This window comes from Musa acuminata, chromosome BXJ2-7 (genome assembly GCF_036884655.1).
Source record: "Musa acuminata AAA Group cultivar baxijiao chromosome BXJ2-7, Cavendish_Baxijiao_AAA, whole genome shotgun sequence".
NCBI lineage: Eukaryota > Viridiplantae > Streptophyta > Magnoliopsida > Zingiberales > Musaceae > Musa > Musa acuminata.
The window spans coordinates 850,935-866,485 of record NC_088344.1 but is presented as its reverse complement, the minus strand read 5'-3'; the positions used below and the strand labels follow the sequence as shown (position 1 = coordinate 866,485).

The 15,551-nt window shown below is 31.4% G+C and overlaps 1 protein-coding gene across 3 annotated transcripts; it reads left to right on the top strand.

The window, feature by feature from the left end:
* The first annotated feature begins 4,340 nt into the window (after positions 1-4,340).
* On the top strand, positions 4,341-15,184 carry LOC103990956 (single myb histone 6). Of its 3 annotated transcripts, none has more exons than XR_010488354.1 (8): positions 4,341-4,489; positions 5,393-5,589; positions 5,697-5,917; positions 6,991-7,075; positions 9,130-9,213; positions 10,310-10,645; positions 12,619-12,698; positions 14,881-15,184. XR_010488354.1 is itself a non-coding variant. In XM_009410273.3 (7 exons), exons 2-7 carry the CDS (start codon positions 5,440-5,442, stop codon positions 14,893-14,895), a joined length of 891 nt encoding a protein of 296 aa, XP_009408548.2. In that variant the 5' UTR covers positions 4,341-4,489; positions 5,393-5,439; the 3' UTR covers positions 14,896-15,184. The 3 variants fall into 3 exon arrangements, 1 of the variants encoding a protein (XP_009408548.2); XR_010488355.1 differs by having other exon boundaries at positions 4,473-4,558; XM_009410273.3 differs by lacking the exon at positions 12,619-12,698.
* The last annotated feature ends 367 nt before the right edge of the window (positions 15,185-15,551 follow it).

Below are 15,551 nucleotides of genomic sequence, written 5' to 3'. Positions count from 1 at the left end.
TTTTTAAAAACTATCTTTTGTGGTTATTATACAAGTTCATAAGCAATAATATTAATATTATGTTTGAGTACAATAATATTATTTTATTATACATATTTATCAATACATTTAATGATTTGAGAAATAACTTTTCAAATAGAATATGTTAAATGACTATTAACATTTATCTCCTCGATTCATTGATTTATTATCTTTTAAGAAACTCGCATTACTAAATTCTACACTTTTGCATCTCTCTAAAATTGCAATCATGGTAAGATCTTGGTTTATTCAATCAATAAAAAATATTTTTTTCCATATGAATCGATATTGTTACATTCCAATGTGCCTATTGTTAAAAGAGCGGACTAAGAGGGTCAGCTACCTAGCCAACTTTCCTAATTAAATGTCATCATTGTATAGATAACTCTTACTTATTGTGAAAAGAACTATTTCTTGGCAGTTATGTATTGTATATTGGGACCTAGAAATTTTATGTGATGAGCGTATGGTTTATACATTCCTTTTAGTCTCGACTTTAGCGATAATTTTGTTCACTATCTTTTTTTCGAGAACCACCTAAGGTTCTAATAAAAAAATAAAATAATTTTTCATGAAATGAGGGAATCTATAAAAATAATTCAATAGGCTCTAGAAGGAATTCCTGAAGGACCTATGAGAATTTAGAATTACTTATTTGTTGAGACAATACGCTAGGAAAGGCTGATTTGAGAATGAGGAATTATCATATTCGCTTGCTCTCTTCCTATAATTAGAATAATAAAATATGTATTTCTTGATATTTTTAGATAAACAGTAAAATATATAAAAATAATTCTTGAATTTAATTCTTTTTCATGTGAATTAAATACTTTTATCTCTACATAATAATCCTAAATATATAAATATTTTAATTTAAGTTTTTTTTACAAGTTCATAACTCAAAAGAAGTTAATGTAACTTACCAGGAACTCTAATCAAAATATATATAATTATCCTTAAAACTTCATTTGATTTAGGTACAAAGAATAACTGATTATACATTTAGCCATATTCATAAAAGTACGATTTCATATTTCAACAAATATATTGAATATACTATCTTTCTAGGAATTTAGCACAAGAACAAGAATTATGATTAGGCTCATCATATCTATCATAAAATTTATGTACAATAAGAATTTGATAATTTTAAAACTTTTATCTAACTATCTCTCAACTTTATTTATAGACAACTAAGGGTGTTAATAGTCTAAAATCTAATATGAATTAGATATATATAATTATGTCAAAATAAGTTATTTATAAAAGCGATAAGATATATCTCCCTATTAAAATAGAAAATATAAAGTGACCTAAGCATATATAATATCAAGAAATTTATGAAACTACATTTCATTTCCAATCTTTGATTGCATGGTAGTTGTAAACTTAAGATTCATATTAATTATATATAAGCTATCATACAAAATTTCATAACCAACTAAATCATATATATATTGAGTTTTATCATTATAAAGAATAATATCTTATATTTATTTGATAAAATAACTAAATTTCTAAAATTATAGTAACATAATATATATCATCCGTATCTATTTGATGAATTATCTCTAGGAATAAGCGATAAGTACTTGTTACCATCACTTTCACCTTGAGATAATTCCTTATAACGATGAATATTTCATACTCTTTGGTTTTTTATGTTAAAATGAAATCCAACTATTAGTAACATAAATTGAAACGTTAGAATCAATCAACTAAGTATTAGAAAAAGATTTTTATAATTATTTAATTTAAAACATGCAAAGGTATATATATATTTGAACTAAAACCTTATAATCTTTTTTTTAAGTGATCTTTTTTTTTTGTTGTAGAACTTTACTATGAATACTTTTCTTTTATATAGAATTTATAATCTTAGTTAACCACTCAACGAGTGACACTCAAAATATTATGAGATTTTCCTCTTTTAATATTAATTCTCCCTAAACACATATATTAATTAGCTCATTTAAGCTTTATTTATTATTAATTATATTATAATAATTTTTAAATAAGTAAAATTAGAAAGTAAAATAAAAAATGAGAATAGATTCAATTATATTTATGCATAATGTTTTGAGCTTTACAGTTTTGTTAATTATATTAAAGATATAATTTTGAATTCTTCAAATACCATCATATTGAATTTTAATCATTTTTTTCATTAAAATATCAACTAATAACTTGTCAATAAGTTTAAATTGGTCTTTAAAAATTCTAATGAGTTAACTATAAACTATAATAAAATCTAAATATCATTAATAATTATTAAAATCGAGTCTTTTTTAATCATTTAATTATTTATCTCATAAAACTTTTAATAACTAAGTCTATGATCTTTTCAACAAATAAAATCAATATCTAACTCTCAATGTAAATTACACATACTCAAATCATTTTATAATAATTTAATTCAAAAAATAAGAATATTTATAAAATATAATAAATGAAAATAGTATTATTATAATAAAATAATATAATATTAAAATTTTAATTTTTGTAAATATTAAACCATTGATAATGATTTTTATTTTTTAGGTAAAATATTAACATATCCAATGTTATTTTACTATTATAAAAGACTGATACCATTCTGGTGAAGTAATATTTTTATCTTTACGTATACAACCATAAATAGTAAGGGCATCCAAAAAAGTATCATCTAACTTCATAACATAATTATTTAAAATAAAATATCTTTTTATATTATTAAAATCTTTTAATTATGTGTGTTATCATAAATATTATTTTTTAATATTAATTCTTTAATATAATTTTATAAGTTTATTAATTCAATATACTATGATGCCTATAAGACCAATACAATAATATAAAATATAACTTAAAAAATTTATAAATGAAAAAATATATTTATTATAATTTATATCTCATAAATGTATCATCTTAGGCCATTTTAACATCTACTAGTCAAATAAAACTTTAGCAAATTTCTTCAATCTGATTTATATCAAAATAATTTAAAATTTTAAAATAATAATTCAAAATATTTATTAAATATTAATCAGTATAAAAAAATATGATAATTGTAATAATGATAAATCATAAATCATGTTGTTTATATAAAAATAAAAATCATTTCATAATTTCAAGATATATGAATATGAATAACTGCATAAATATTCAAAAATAATAATTTAAATTTAATTATGACAAGTAAGATTTTATGAATATTCTATATGGGAAAACTATAACAAAAATCTATTATATATATATATATATATTCAATATTGAATCCTAAATTAGACAAATCAATCCTATTTAACTGAGTAGATCTAAATTTTGATTACATAAACTTGGTTTGATAGATTTTGACTAAACATCAATCCAATTGGATCAATCAAAATTAAAATCGATCAAAATAAAATATTAATTAAAATTAAAAATTTTAAATTTGATTAAGATGATAATGATTGAATCTAAATTCAATCAAGTAATCAAGATACAATCATAATCAAATTCGATCAAAATAACATGTTAAATTAGTTAATTTCATAATTAAAGATATAAGTAAAAAATATTTAATTTTCTTGAGGATAAAATTATAATTTTATCAAGATATATATATATATATATATATTAAAAATATTTAATTTCTCATGGATAGAATAAAAAAAAGTAAAAATATATTTTTTAGTTAATAAAAAGGAAGCTCTAATACCGCCGCCGTTCGTTGTCCCGGCCACCTTCTTACCCTCTTTGTGTTGTATGGCTATCGAATCCCGAGAACATGGCACTAATGGTTGTAACAAATTCAAAATGGCATCGAAGTTTCCGTGTACACTATCGAAAGAGAAACAAAAGAGAAAAGCGTATGGAAGATCGTTCTTTCTTTCTTTCTTTCTGGTGTTCATGAGCGTGGCTTGACGATCGAAAGTACTTGACCAAATTCAAGAAAAAGATCTCCAATTGCAAATCGGAATTCCAGAAGAGAGGAATCCAACTCTGTGAGAAGATTTGATGAATTGCTGCACTTCTCTTTTATCCCCAAGATTTTAGGGTTTTGGCGTGTTGAGAACCCGTCGAGGAAGACGACGGAAAAGGGATGGGCCGGGTCGGGGGAACGAGAACGTTAAACCGGACCGGGCCAATTGATGTTTCATTTGGGTCCGACACGTTACCTATCCAACCCGTCACACAACGCCCCGCTTAAATCTCCGACGTCCATTGCAAATCGGACTTATCTTAACCCGAACCGACGAAACCCGACCGTCTAACGCCCAACTATAGGGCACCTCTTTCCGTCCTAATCTGCGGGTCCCGCAAGGGGCGTTTTGTCTGATGCTGCCACGTAGGACGAGAAACTTCTGGGGAGTAGCTCGTTGGTATGAGGGTCTGCGCTGGATTTTATCGATCTAGGGTTAGGGCTTCTTATTCCATTATGGTCGCAAGCGAGCTCATCGCGAGAACTCGCGTCATCGAATTCGATCTATGGTCACCGCAGAAGGTTACGATCTGTTTCTTCGTATCCTTCGCTCTTCTCTTCGGTCGTCCTTGTTTCCTCTTCGATCGGATGGTTGCCGGGTTTTTTCCTTCGAATTTCTCAAATGCTTTTAGACAATTTGTTCTTTGCTTGAAATTTTCTTGATTGGATTGATATTTGGTTGATTGAGTTTTGATTTTTTATTTTTCAATGATTTTTTTAATGTTTAGAATTGTCTTCTCATGATCTGATTTTGGTTTTTTTCTTTTAGTTTAGGCAGATCAACATGAATTTAGGGTTTTGATGATTTGGGTAAGAACAAAGAAATAATTAGGCAGATCTTTTTATCTCGTATTTTTAGATGATCACGGTATTGCGTCGCTGTACATCTCGATCCGTGCTGTTGTCTTGACTCTTGACATCCATCTGGTTCTCTGATAACACTTGTAGAGGATATGATCCTTCATCCGGTTAGGTTATTTGACTACGACTTACCATCTAAAATTGTGTCTTGCTCAGTTTGCTGAATCTTTTGACTCCGTGATAGCGATCGCATTATTGCTTTTGCTCACTTTTTTAAAGCGCATAAAATGCGAATGAAGCATGTTTGAATCACCACTTACTCGGTGACGCAGACTTGCTGATTTCTTTTGCAGTGTGCAAATCATAGACTTTTGTTGTAGTTTATATCTCCTCCATGTTTTTCGGAAGAATGTAAAAGCCTTGGTCACTATTGTAGTTAATGCGGTTTGGATGTTCCTGATCTGCATTTTGTAGATAATATTATCGTGTAATTAAAATTGACATTTTTTTTATTTACCATTCTCACCAATTTCAGTCAGGAACATGATCTAGTTTCCAATTTGTTTTGGTTAGTGTTCATTGTGTGACTTTTGATGCATTGGTCAATTCATGTGTAAATACCAGGTTAGAATTTAGATATTTGCTGTTGAGTTGAAGCCCTAATCTCACCAATGGGTGCTCCCAAGCAAAGATGGACACCAGAGGAAGAAGCTGCTCTCAAAGCTGGAGTACGTAAGCATGGGGTTGGCAAATGGCGCACAATTTTAAAAGATCCTGAATTTAATGGTGTATTATGCATGCGATCTAATGTTGACCTCAAGGTATAGCTTCTTTTGTAAAATGTATGTGGGCAAAAGTTCTTTTCTTCGTCACTTTTTCTTTGTTTTTTCCTTGATAACTTACTAGGTACTTGTCTTTGACTGAGCAGGACAAGTGGCGGAATATTAATGTAACTGCATATGGATGGGGATCTCGAGGAAAGGCCAGGGCAGCTTTGAAAAAGAGCCGACAGATCTCCAGGCATGATGGTGCACTAGTGTCTGTTGGAACCACGGTCGAGGATACAGACACAGAAATTATTGACGCCAAGCCTCTTACCATGTCTAGTGAACCACATCAAACTACTGGTCAGAAGAGGTCTCTGTTCAGGTTGGTTTGGTTATTGCTTAATTGTTTCATGCTCCAAGGCGACAGATATTGACCATATACTCATTTGTGTTGATGTCATTTTTGTTCTCTTTTCCTATCTCAATTCAATTTGGGCCTTTGTCACCAATAACTTATGATCTGCATTCATTTTTTTCCCATCTTATTTCAAAGTCACAACAATGATATATGATTTATGAATCTATATTTGGGCTTAAAGATGTTCATTCTTTTTTTGTCTCTGTTCATACTTATTCTGCTGCTCAGTATCACTAGAAAAACTAATAAAACTAACTGTACCAGCCTATATTGTTCTTTATTGGTCCTTAGTCAAACCATTATGGTACATATATATTGATTTGTACTCCTTAGTGTCACCAAAAAATTAATAAAACCAACCATACCGATCTCTATGATTAAATGTCAATTCTTGGTTGACCAGTAAATACTGGTTGGTATGTACCAGCCCATCATATATTTGAAACTTGGTATCTACTTACCATACTCTTTTTTGTACATATTCTATTGACAGGTTCACTTTCCAACATGATATGCAAGCACATCTCTTCATTACTTATCTCAAATTGAATCTTTGGATCCTCCAACATCTTGAGCTACATTCTCTGGCAAGTTTCTATTACTCATTGGAAGGAAACAAAATGATTGTGGGTTAACAGCAGCAGTTACAGTAATAAGAAAACCCCTGATTGTTGGGATTAACAGTATCTACAGTAATAAGAAAACTCCTGATCTGCATTCTATTCAGTACTTTGTACTTTTTGATCCTGACTCTCTGTGAACTTCCTTTTTCATAAAACAATGATCTCAATAATTACATCACTGGTAGATTCGAATTTTGAAGTCCTATCTTTTTTGTATGATCCCTTTTCCACATAACAATGATAACAGTGATAAAAAGGACACTGGTAGATTCAAATTTTAGCACCTTTTGTTCTTCGTTATATGCAGTGTCCACTTGTACCATGGCTTCTAGCTGTAACTGGTAGTTTTTGTTATCATTTTTTCTTTGTATTGATTATGAGTTAATCTATTGGGTTTCTTTTTCTCATATGCAGGCTAGACACTCTGATACTGGAAGCTGTAACAAATTTGAAGGAGCCCGCTGGGTCTGACAAGGCAGCTATTGCCATGTATATAGAGGTTTTTTCCCTTCTTTCAGCTAATTCCTGTTTTTGGTTTTCTTGAAAAATAAAAAATATAACACCTAACATATTTGTCAAAGGCCATATACTACCTTTTTACTGCAGTTGTATATGCATTCATGTTATTTGGTACTTGGCTCAACTTATTTGAGTTAGGTTGGCTTGCATAAATGTCTCTCTCTTTTCTCTATCGTACATGAAGTCAATAAATGCAATTTCATCAGGAATGGTATGTATCGATCAGTATTTACCTATACCGGCATGAACATACATGTAGACCATCAATTGTGGGCTGTCCATATAAGGTACAGGACTTACTATCCTGTAAACATTGTGAACCGGTGGTAAGCCCATCTTTCTTTTTGCTTGTATACTCAGATTAGAGGTTATTTTTGGAAATATTTGTTTCTATATGGCACTATCTTATTTTTCTTGCTTCTACAGTTTTGAGCCTCCTGTAATTCTTTTACTATTCTGATCCCTTTTCTTTTCTTGTTTGTGTTTATTGGTTCTGAAATCTGAGAGATCTTTTTGCAACTCCTAAAAGATTGTTTTCATTTTTTTGCTTTCTGCTGATTTTAACTCAATTATCATGTTTAGAAGTTTTTCAACTCTTGGAATGGTATAAAAAATATGCTCTAACCATTACCTTTAGCTTTAGATAATTCTAAAATTTCTGTGCCTTTTCAATATAGGGGCTTTGTAACTTGTAAGTATGCTTTGTTTGTTAGATGAGTGAATCTTTATCTTTGCCAATTGGAGGAGAAATCTAGAGATTTTTTTTCACAGATTATGAAATGTATTTGTTCATCAAAGCTTTGGAAATGAAGCCTGCATTTCTCTTCCTCTGGAACAATTGAATATGAGTGCGATCTTCTCTTTTAATTTCAGACAGGTACAACTCCAGTGGTAACTCTATGCTTGGTGCAAGCTAATGTTTCCAGCCCAGAAACTGATCCAACACAAACTACAATTGAAGGATATAACTTGAGGTCAAAGTAGGGGAGGAAGATGAATAAAAGCTGCCAGTTTTAATATGAAGCAATGCAGTCTATACTAAAAGGAAAGAACATATATATACAAAATTGAGGCAGTATTTTGCTACAGGAATTAAATATATTGGAAATTACCACCAGCAATTGTAACTTTAGATGTTCTATATAATGTTGAATGGTGTTAATTTCAATTTGGAGTATGAAGCCAGTTCTTTTACTTAAATTAAATATGTTCACTAATACTACTGAAATTTTATATACATTTGATAAATATGTTGGGGGGCTTCAGAACATATGATTTTTGTATGTCAATTATTTATATGTCGGATATTATGTCCATTGGAAGGGTGAGTTTAGAATGACATGATGCAGTTTATGGATATAGCTCCTCTACTAAGATTTATGAGGTTACATGGACTCTCCTCGTACCCCACACTGAAGGAGCCTTGGGCATTGAACTTTGGGCTTGATTTTAGATTCCATAATGATTTTCAGTCAGCAGGATTGAGCCCTCAATCCTGCTGATAGGATACCAGGTCAGCTATAAATCTTTTAGTACGTGAATGTATACACATATGAATGCATTATGTATGTAGAATTGGAGTTAGGGAATAGGACAACTAGATCAAGGCTGATCGGAATTCTAGCGGACAATGTGCAAAATGCCAAACCAGATGGGTTCTTTTTTATAAAAATATCATTTAAGCTTTGTTTTAGCAAATTTTGACTGAATATGTTTTCATCATTAAACATAACTACATTCATGTTCATCCCTCTGTCTAAATTTAAAGATGAACTTGAAAGAAAAGAATGTCAATAGTGTCATTCTTTTTGTTGTATAATTATTAAGATACCTACCACCTTTACATAAATGAGGACCAACTGGACAAGCATTCTGTTGATCATCACAAACTGGAAAATTCAAGGATCTTAGATATTCTGTTTGTAGATCTCATATCTTGCGTTGCAATCGCTTGACTAATCAGATCCATTTTGATTGAATGCTTTACCTATTCTTTTGTAATGGCTGATATATTTCTTTATCTGGCTCATGTAGGATCGGTATTGGCCTCCCACAGATTTTAAACAGTTGTTATCAGCAAAATTGAAGGCTTTAACTTCAAGTGGGAGATTGGTCAAGGTACTTTGTGATGCAAAATGTACAATGTTGGCTATACCATGGAAAAGCAGTGTCTTTTACATGTAACCTATTTAACAGAATCTTGTTAAGCTTATCAGCACAAGTATCAGTGTTAAGGTGGGCAATTTAACTGGTGCTCAAAGCAGTCCAGTGGATTTGCATTCAACCAACTAATCATTATCACTTTAGTTTGTATTGTGTTGTTTCTTCCAAGTGGACCAGGTCTGGTTTATGGATCATACTTGAACATTGATACATGTGGCTATACTTAATTTTTAGTTTTGCTAAATTGCCTCATGAAATTTTGGTTACTTCTGATGTGATTGTTATTTTAACAAGTTGATGGTAAAATTTGCAATTCTCTTTTATGTTCCTATATGTTCAAATGCTTGTATCATGCGGGACCAATGAAAAGCTAAATATAGTAAATCTGCATGGCAGTTTCAACTGTGGCACAATGGAGCATAGTTTCATTAGCCTTCTCCCTTTTGTCACTAGAGAGAGGGAGGTCCAAAAGTTGACAAACTACCTGTGAGCATTGGTCTATTTATTAGGTTGATTGTGCCTTTTATTGGACAAACTACATAATTTCACAATCTGGATGTATGTTCAACTAAGTAATAAAAACTAGATATGAGCTGTGCTATTGTGGTAGATGTTTTTTTTTGTCACTAAACATAAAGCATCTACCTTTGCAAAGAGCAACTTGATGCATGAGGCTCCTGCTATTGTGGAGTCTGAGAAGGGTTACATAAATAGTTTACCCTCTCAAGTGGAGTGACTTTTTATGGAAACTTGTTGTACCATTATCTGTTAGAAATTAGATTGTGGGAGCTTAGGCAAGAATATTTTTGTACTTATTCCATAAGATCAGATTTGGTAAATTGTTCCAACTCAATCATGTTATGGAGTTCCAACACAATTGTATTTACAATTTTCAGATTCTATATTAGATGGCAATTTGGTTAAAATGATGAAAGGTATTCATCTACTACTACCGCTTATTTACCTCTTATAATTTTTTATTGTTTGTTATATGAATAAACAGTTTGTTTAACTGGCCAACTTAAAATTCAGAGGTTTCTTGATCTTTTAGGTGAAGCGCAAGTATAGTACACCATCAAGTTCAGCTTTTTCAGAAGAAAAAAGCTCCAAGCTTTTGCTTCTTGAGGGAAGACAAAGGGAATCAAGGGTTGATATCAAGCCCCTCTTAAAATCTCAAGTAGATGCTGAATTAGCACGAACACAAAGTATGACTGCTCAGGAAGCTGCAGCTCTTGCTGCTAAAGCAGTTGCCGAGGCAGAAGCTGCAATTGCAGAAGCCGAAGAAGCGGCGAGAGAGGCAGAAGCTGCTGAAGCTGATGCAGAAGCAGCTCAAGCTTTTGCTGAGGCAGCAATGTTGACACTGAGAAATAAAAATGCTACTAAACTGGTAACCTTCTTCATCGATTGCCATCAAATTGCTGTGATCCTACTTGTGGAATTTACTGTTCTTAGGTTTTTGCTAAACTCTGATTTAGTTGAGTGATTCATATTATAGCTAATTATTCCACTGTTCTGTGTCTAATTCAAGTTCATATCTGCATATAATGTGTTGCAGTAATGTTGTATAAATATCATTAGAATATATTAACCAGACTTTCTGCACCCTCAATATCCTGGATTGTACATGATCTAAAAAACATGCATAAATTTTTTTCCTAGTTTTAATAGAAGAAAAGGGTAAATATCATTAGGATATATTAACCAGATTTTCTGCACCCTAAAAAAATCCTGGATTGTAATTGTATATGATTTAATTTTCTTGGGGGGGCTCTACCAAAACATGCATAAAATATTTTCTTAGTTTTAATAGAAGAAAAGGGAAGAGGAGAAAGAAGAGAAACGAGCAGGAGGGAGGGAGGAAGAGGATATGCCTGGTTGCCACCCATCTTCCCCTCTACACCCTACTTGTTCACCATCTGCTTCTTGCCATAGTTGTGTGCCTTTTACTATTTATCATGATTATGAACTATCTGTCATCACTTGTCCTAAAAAAAATAAAAATGAGAGGGAAAGACATGCATGAGTCCATGATTTGAATCCCATAACTATAGCATTGAGTAGCGATGTCCTGATTTTTCCAGAATTAGTTACATGAATTTTTTCCTACCACTAAGCTTTGTACAAACTAGTATAATTAATTAAATTAAGAGCATTAGAATCACTTTATGTTGGTTTTAGTAAAGCCTTCTTAGTTCTGCATCTACGTTTCATTATACCACTATCATTAATTGGACACCATTTATCTACCGGTTTCCTTTGAATACTTTCACACAATTTCAGATGATTGTCCCTCATTTTATTCTACATCACTTTGCCTAGTTGTCCATGAACAAAAGTCTTATAATATTTCTCTTCTATTAGCTCTGCATATTCACTTCAATGTTTGCATCATAATTATTGTTTGCATTATAACTATATTAATTTTTTGTATATGTTTCTTAGCTTCCCAATAAATCCATTAAACATATCTGGCCTAATATATTTGTTTGATCTAAAGGTACTTGATTAGCATACATAATCCTTCTTTAGTATTGTTAAAATTATATTTCATATATTCAATTTTAATCCTAATTAGTTTAAGACATGTAGCTTTAAGGCATCTTTATAGCTCAAGTTTAAAATTCTTCTCATTTAAACTCTCGTCAATCAGAATCATCATCGAATAGCATACAACATGGTGGTATATTCTGTATACGATTAGTTAAGTTAGGCCATAAAGCTGATTTTTGATATAACTTTATACTAATGACAAAACCATTAGACAAACTTTTTACAACACAACACTAACTGAAAATACTATTATACATATACTTTATGATATCATATCAATATACTTAAGGTTATTCTTAAATCTATATGAACTCTATCATAGACCTTTTTAATTCAGTAAAAATTAAATGCAAATTTTTGCTTCCTCATGCAAATTAAATAAATAATTTCTATGGTTGATATTTCAGGACAAAATCATGATCTTTAGAATTAATTGATTAGCATCTTTAACTACATTTAACTATTTTTCCTGAAGTTACATCACATGACAAATTATGCTACTTACTATATAGTTGGATTGACCTTGAATGTCTCTCTTATACTTAAGTTTTTATTCCAGAGTTCCTCAGTCAGTAGGCATCATTTTAATTCATAAAATTTTGTTAAATAAAGTTAATAAACTTGTCAATCATATATCTTCGGATCTTCTAAAGTCTTTGGAATTTCAATATGGATACCATCAGGTTCCACCCTTAACTATCCTCATTCTTTTTAAAGCTTATTTTATGTCATCTCTGCTAATCTTAGAAATAAACCTATAATTTTTAAATTTACCATGATCACTTATCTTTAAAGCTTATCAATGAGCAGGCTTTGGTACAATGGTAAAGTTTTCTTTAAATATTTAAAGCTAAGGTTGCATACATTGACCCTCCTCAGACCCCGCATTGGTGAGTGCTTCATCCATTGATTACCTCCTTTTTTTTTTTATCTTCCCTTAGTCTCCATATCATTAGTGAATTTGTTTTCCATAGTAGTACCTATCTTACTATACATGCCTTGTATTTTGTCATACAACTTTTTTGTCCTTTTCATGCTATATATTTCTAAACTTGTCATTGTTATTTGCAATTTTGCCAATCTTTGAGCATGATCTCTTATTATTGTTTGTTAAAGTCACATTCTCTTGAAGCTACCCTCTTAAGGCTGCATTTTCTGTCATTAGATTTTCCAAAATTTCATTTGTCACATCCTAACCGTAATGGTCATTGAAGTCCACATGCTATTAATATTATTTCTGTACAAGTTGCACAGCTCTTTCTCCATTTTGTTTTTTTAAAAAAATTTGCATTGGTCTTAAAATTTTGCCATCTAGTTTTACTAAAACTACTTACCATTTTTTTTCTTTCCTTCTTCTAACATATATCTAAAATCATCAGTCCATGTTGATTTGTCAAGTTTCCGCAGGGTGTAAATTTACAACCCATAATGCAAAAAACCTATCTGAAAACAATAATGTCCACTCATAAGTAATGAAATGTTATTCTTCTTTCTTAAATAGGATATTAACAATTATGATCTCATAAGATGTAGCAAAATTTGAAGTCAATGTCTTCTTTGTTTTTCTCCTATCCAAAACTCTCGTGCACTCTTTTAAATCCAACAGTTTCTCTTCTTATATGGCATTCAAAGCACTTCAAGTTGTCAATTTTTTATTAAAGGTATATCTTGGATAATTCCATCTAAATTATTCAAGGATTTTGTTTTGATTTTATCATTTAGTCCAATTTGAAATGCATAAACAGTACTCAGAACATTTTTTAAGAGTATAAATTTTAGTACTATATTTTTATCCTCAAATCTTTTAATTTTTTTATAACATTGTCCTTAAGACCCTTATCTAAAGTAATACCTTTGGCATATAATATATATAAATATATAGTTAGCTTTCTAGTATATCAAATTTTATATTGACAACTATTAATTTTCTTAAAATTTTTCTCTATCCACTTAGTCTTCTGGAAATAAATTATGTTAATTAGCATATCTATCAATTTAGCATATTTCTTGAAAGTGTTTCTAAATTCCAATGTTGCTCGTCTAACCGTGTCGATTTGGACTAACTTCTTTGCTTGTGCTAATCCAAAACAATGTGAGAACTCTTGCCAGTGTTGCAACACATCTGGGCATTGAGATGGTGGGGTCATTTCCAAACAATCTTCTAGCTTATCCTCAGCATTTTAAGCACTAGAATGGTGAATATGTCTAGTGTCACTTCTAAGTACCTAACCTTATAATGAAAACAGTCAGACTCATGATCATGACTTGTGACACAGTTTCCCACTAATTGTTAGCGGTCTAATGCTTGGGGCCGATGTTGGCTGTGTTACTTGAAACCCTTTAAAGGATTGAGTCCCATAACTTAACTTTTTCTTCTTCTTTTTATAAACCCAAGACTTGAGTTTAATTGTAGAAAGTATACTATGATAAGCTTGAACAGAAATGGAAAAGAATAAGAGGAGGAGATGATAAAATAAGATAACAAGCAGAGAAGAGACAAAAGAGGGTGGGACAAAATATGTATATTTATGCATAAGTATATATAAATGATCCAAGGACACAACTTGAAAAGTGTCCGGACTGTCCCATGATCCAAAGTAGTGATTTATCTAAAATTTCCCCTCACTATTGAATAATAAAGGGGTGTCTCGCATATGAGTTCTCCATGAATGAGATCTAGGGAGGATCAATATGCAAAGCTTTACCCTTTTGTACTGCAGTCAGAGAAATATACTGTATGTGCCATGTTAAAAAATACTGGAGCTATTAATGGGCACAGGCCATTTTGGGCTAATTATACCCAGAAAACTGGCACCATTATTAAGATATTTTGTCTCCATGATTAGTCATCTGCATCCATGGCTTTTATTTTCAGAAGATGAAAACTCTGACCTTTCACTCCAAATTGAGCATGCATCCATTGGATGATCTTTTTCATGTCTGTATATCTTGTCACTCAGCTTAGTAGACAACAGTGTGCCTTCTGCTCTGGCAGTACAATTTTTTTAAGCAGCCATTTAGTTATTACAAAATTTTTAGTTCAACTTCTCCTTTTTTAATTTGTGTATGCAGATGATTCAAGTCTGACAAGGGCGACTCAGCTTTTTACTGCATGCAACTTTGCAATACATACCTCATGGCGGGTTTGTCATACATGTAGATATATGTTCAGGTTTTGTATAGCTTATATTGTGAAGATCTTCCATAATGTTCATGAATTATGAACCTGGTCACTTTGTTTGTTTGGATGGTCGACTTGGGAGATTGCTTTATCTTCAATCTTCCACATTATTGTTTCATAGAACAATTTCTGGTTGGCATGCTATATAAAGTAGCAAATGGGGGCTGTTTCGGCAGCTTGAGTTTGTTTTGTTTATACACCAGTTGTTTGGACCAAAACAACATGGGTTGGATCATTTTGCTCTGTCTTGCCTGGTGTCTTCCAGAGTGTAGAGAAGGGTATTTGAAGTTTTCCTTTCTGGCTAGCAACCATAGATCTTCTCAACCTGTATAATCTGGTCATCTTGGATTGCTGTCAAGAACATATAGTTGGTGATGTTTGCTGGTCAGCATATTGCATCTAAAGAGCTATCAATGGTACTGTTCTTGTGGACTTAATAATCTTTCACATTTGGGTTTCCAGTTTGCCATGTTACCTCCTATCTGGGTCAGGACCCTTCAGAGATGCCTGCTTGAATAGATGATATAGATGATACAGCACTACCTGGAAGCTAGTGGCTGAT

Excerpts from the sequence above, each read along its gene's own strand:
- LOC103990956 (XM_009410273.3), top strand. The coding sequence starts at position 5,440 with ATGGGTGCTCCCAAGCAAAGATGGACACCAGAGGAAGAAGCTGCTCTC. Across the intron at positions 5,590-5,696 it reads GATCTAATGTTGACCTCAAG|GACAAGTGGCGGAATATTAA; the intron begins GTATAGCTTCTT and ends TTGACTGAGCAG. Across the intron at positions 7,076-9,129 it reads CTATTGCCATGTATATAGAG|GATCGGTATTGGCCTCCCAC; the intron begins GTTTTTTCCCTT and ends TGGCTCATGTAG.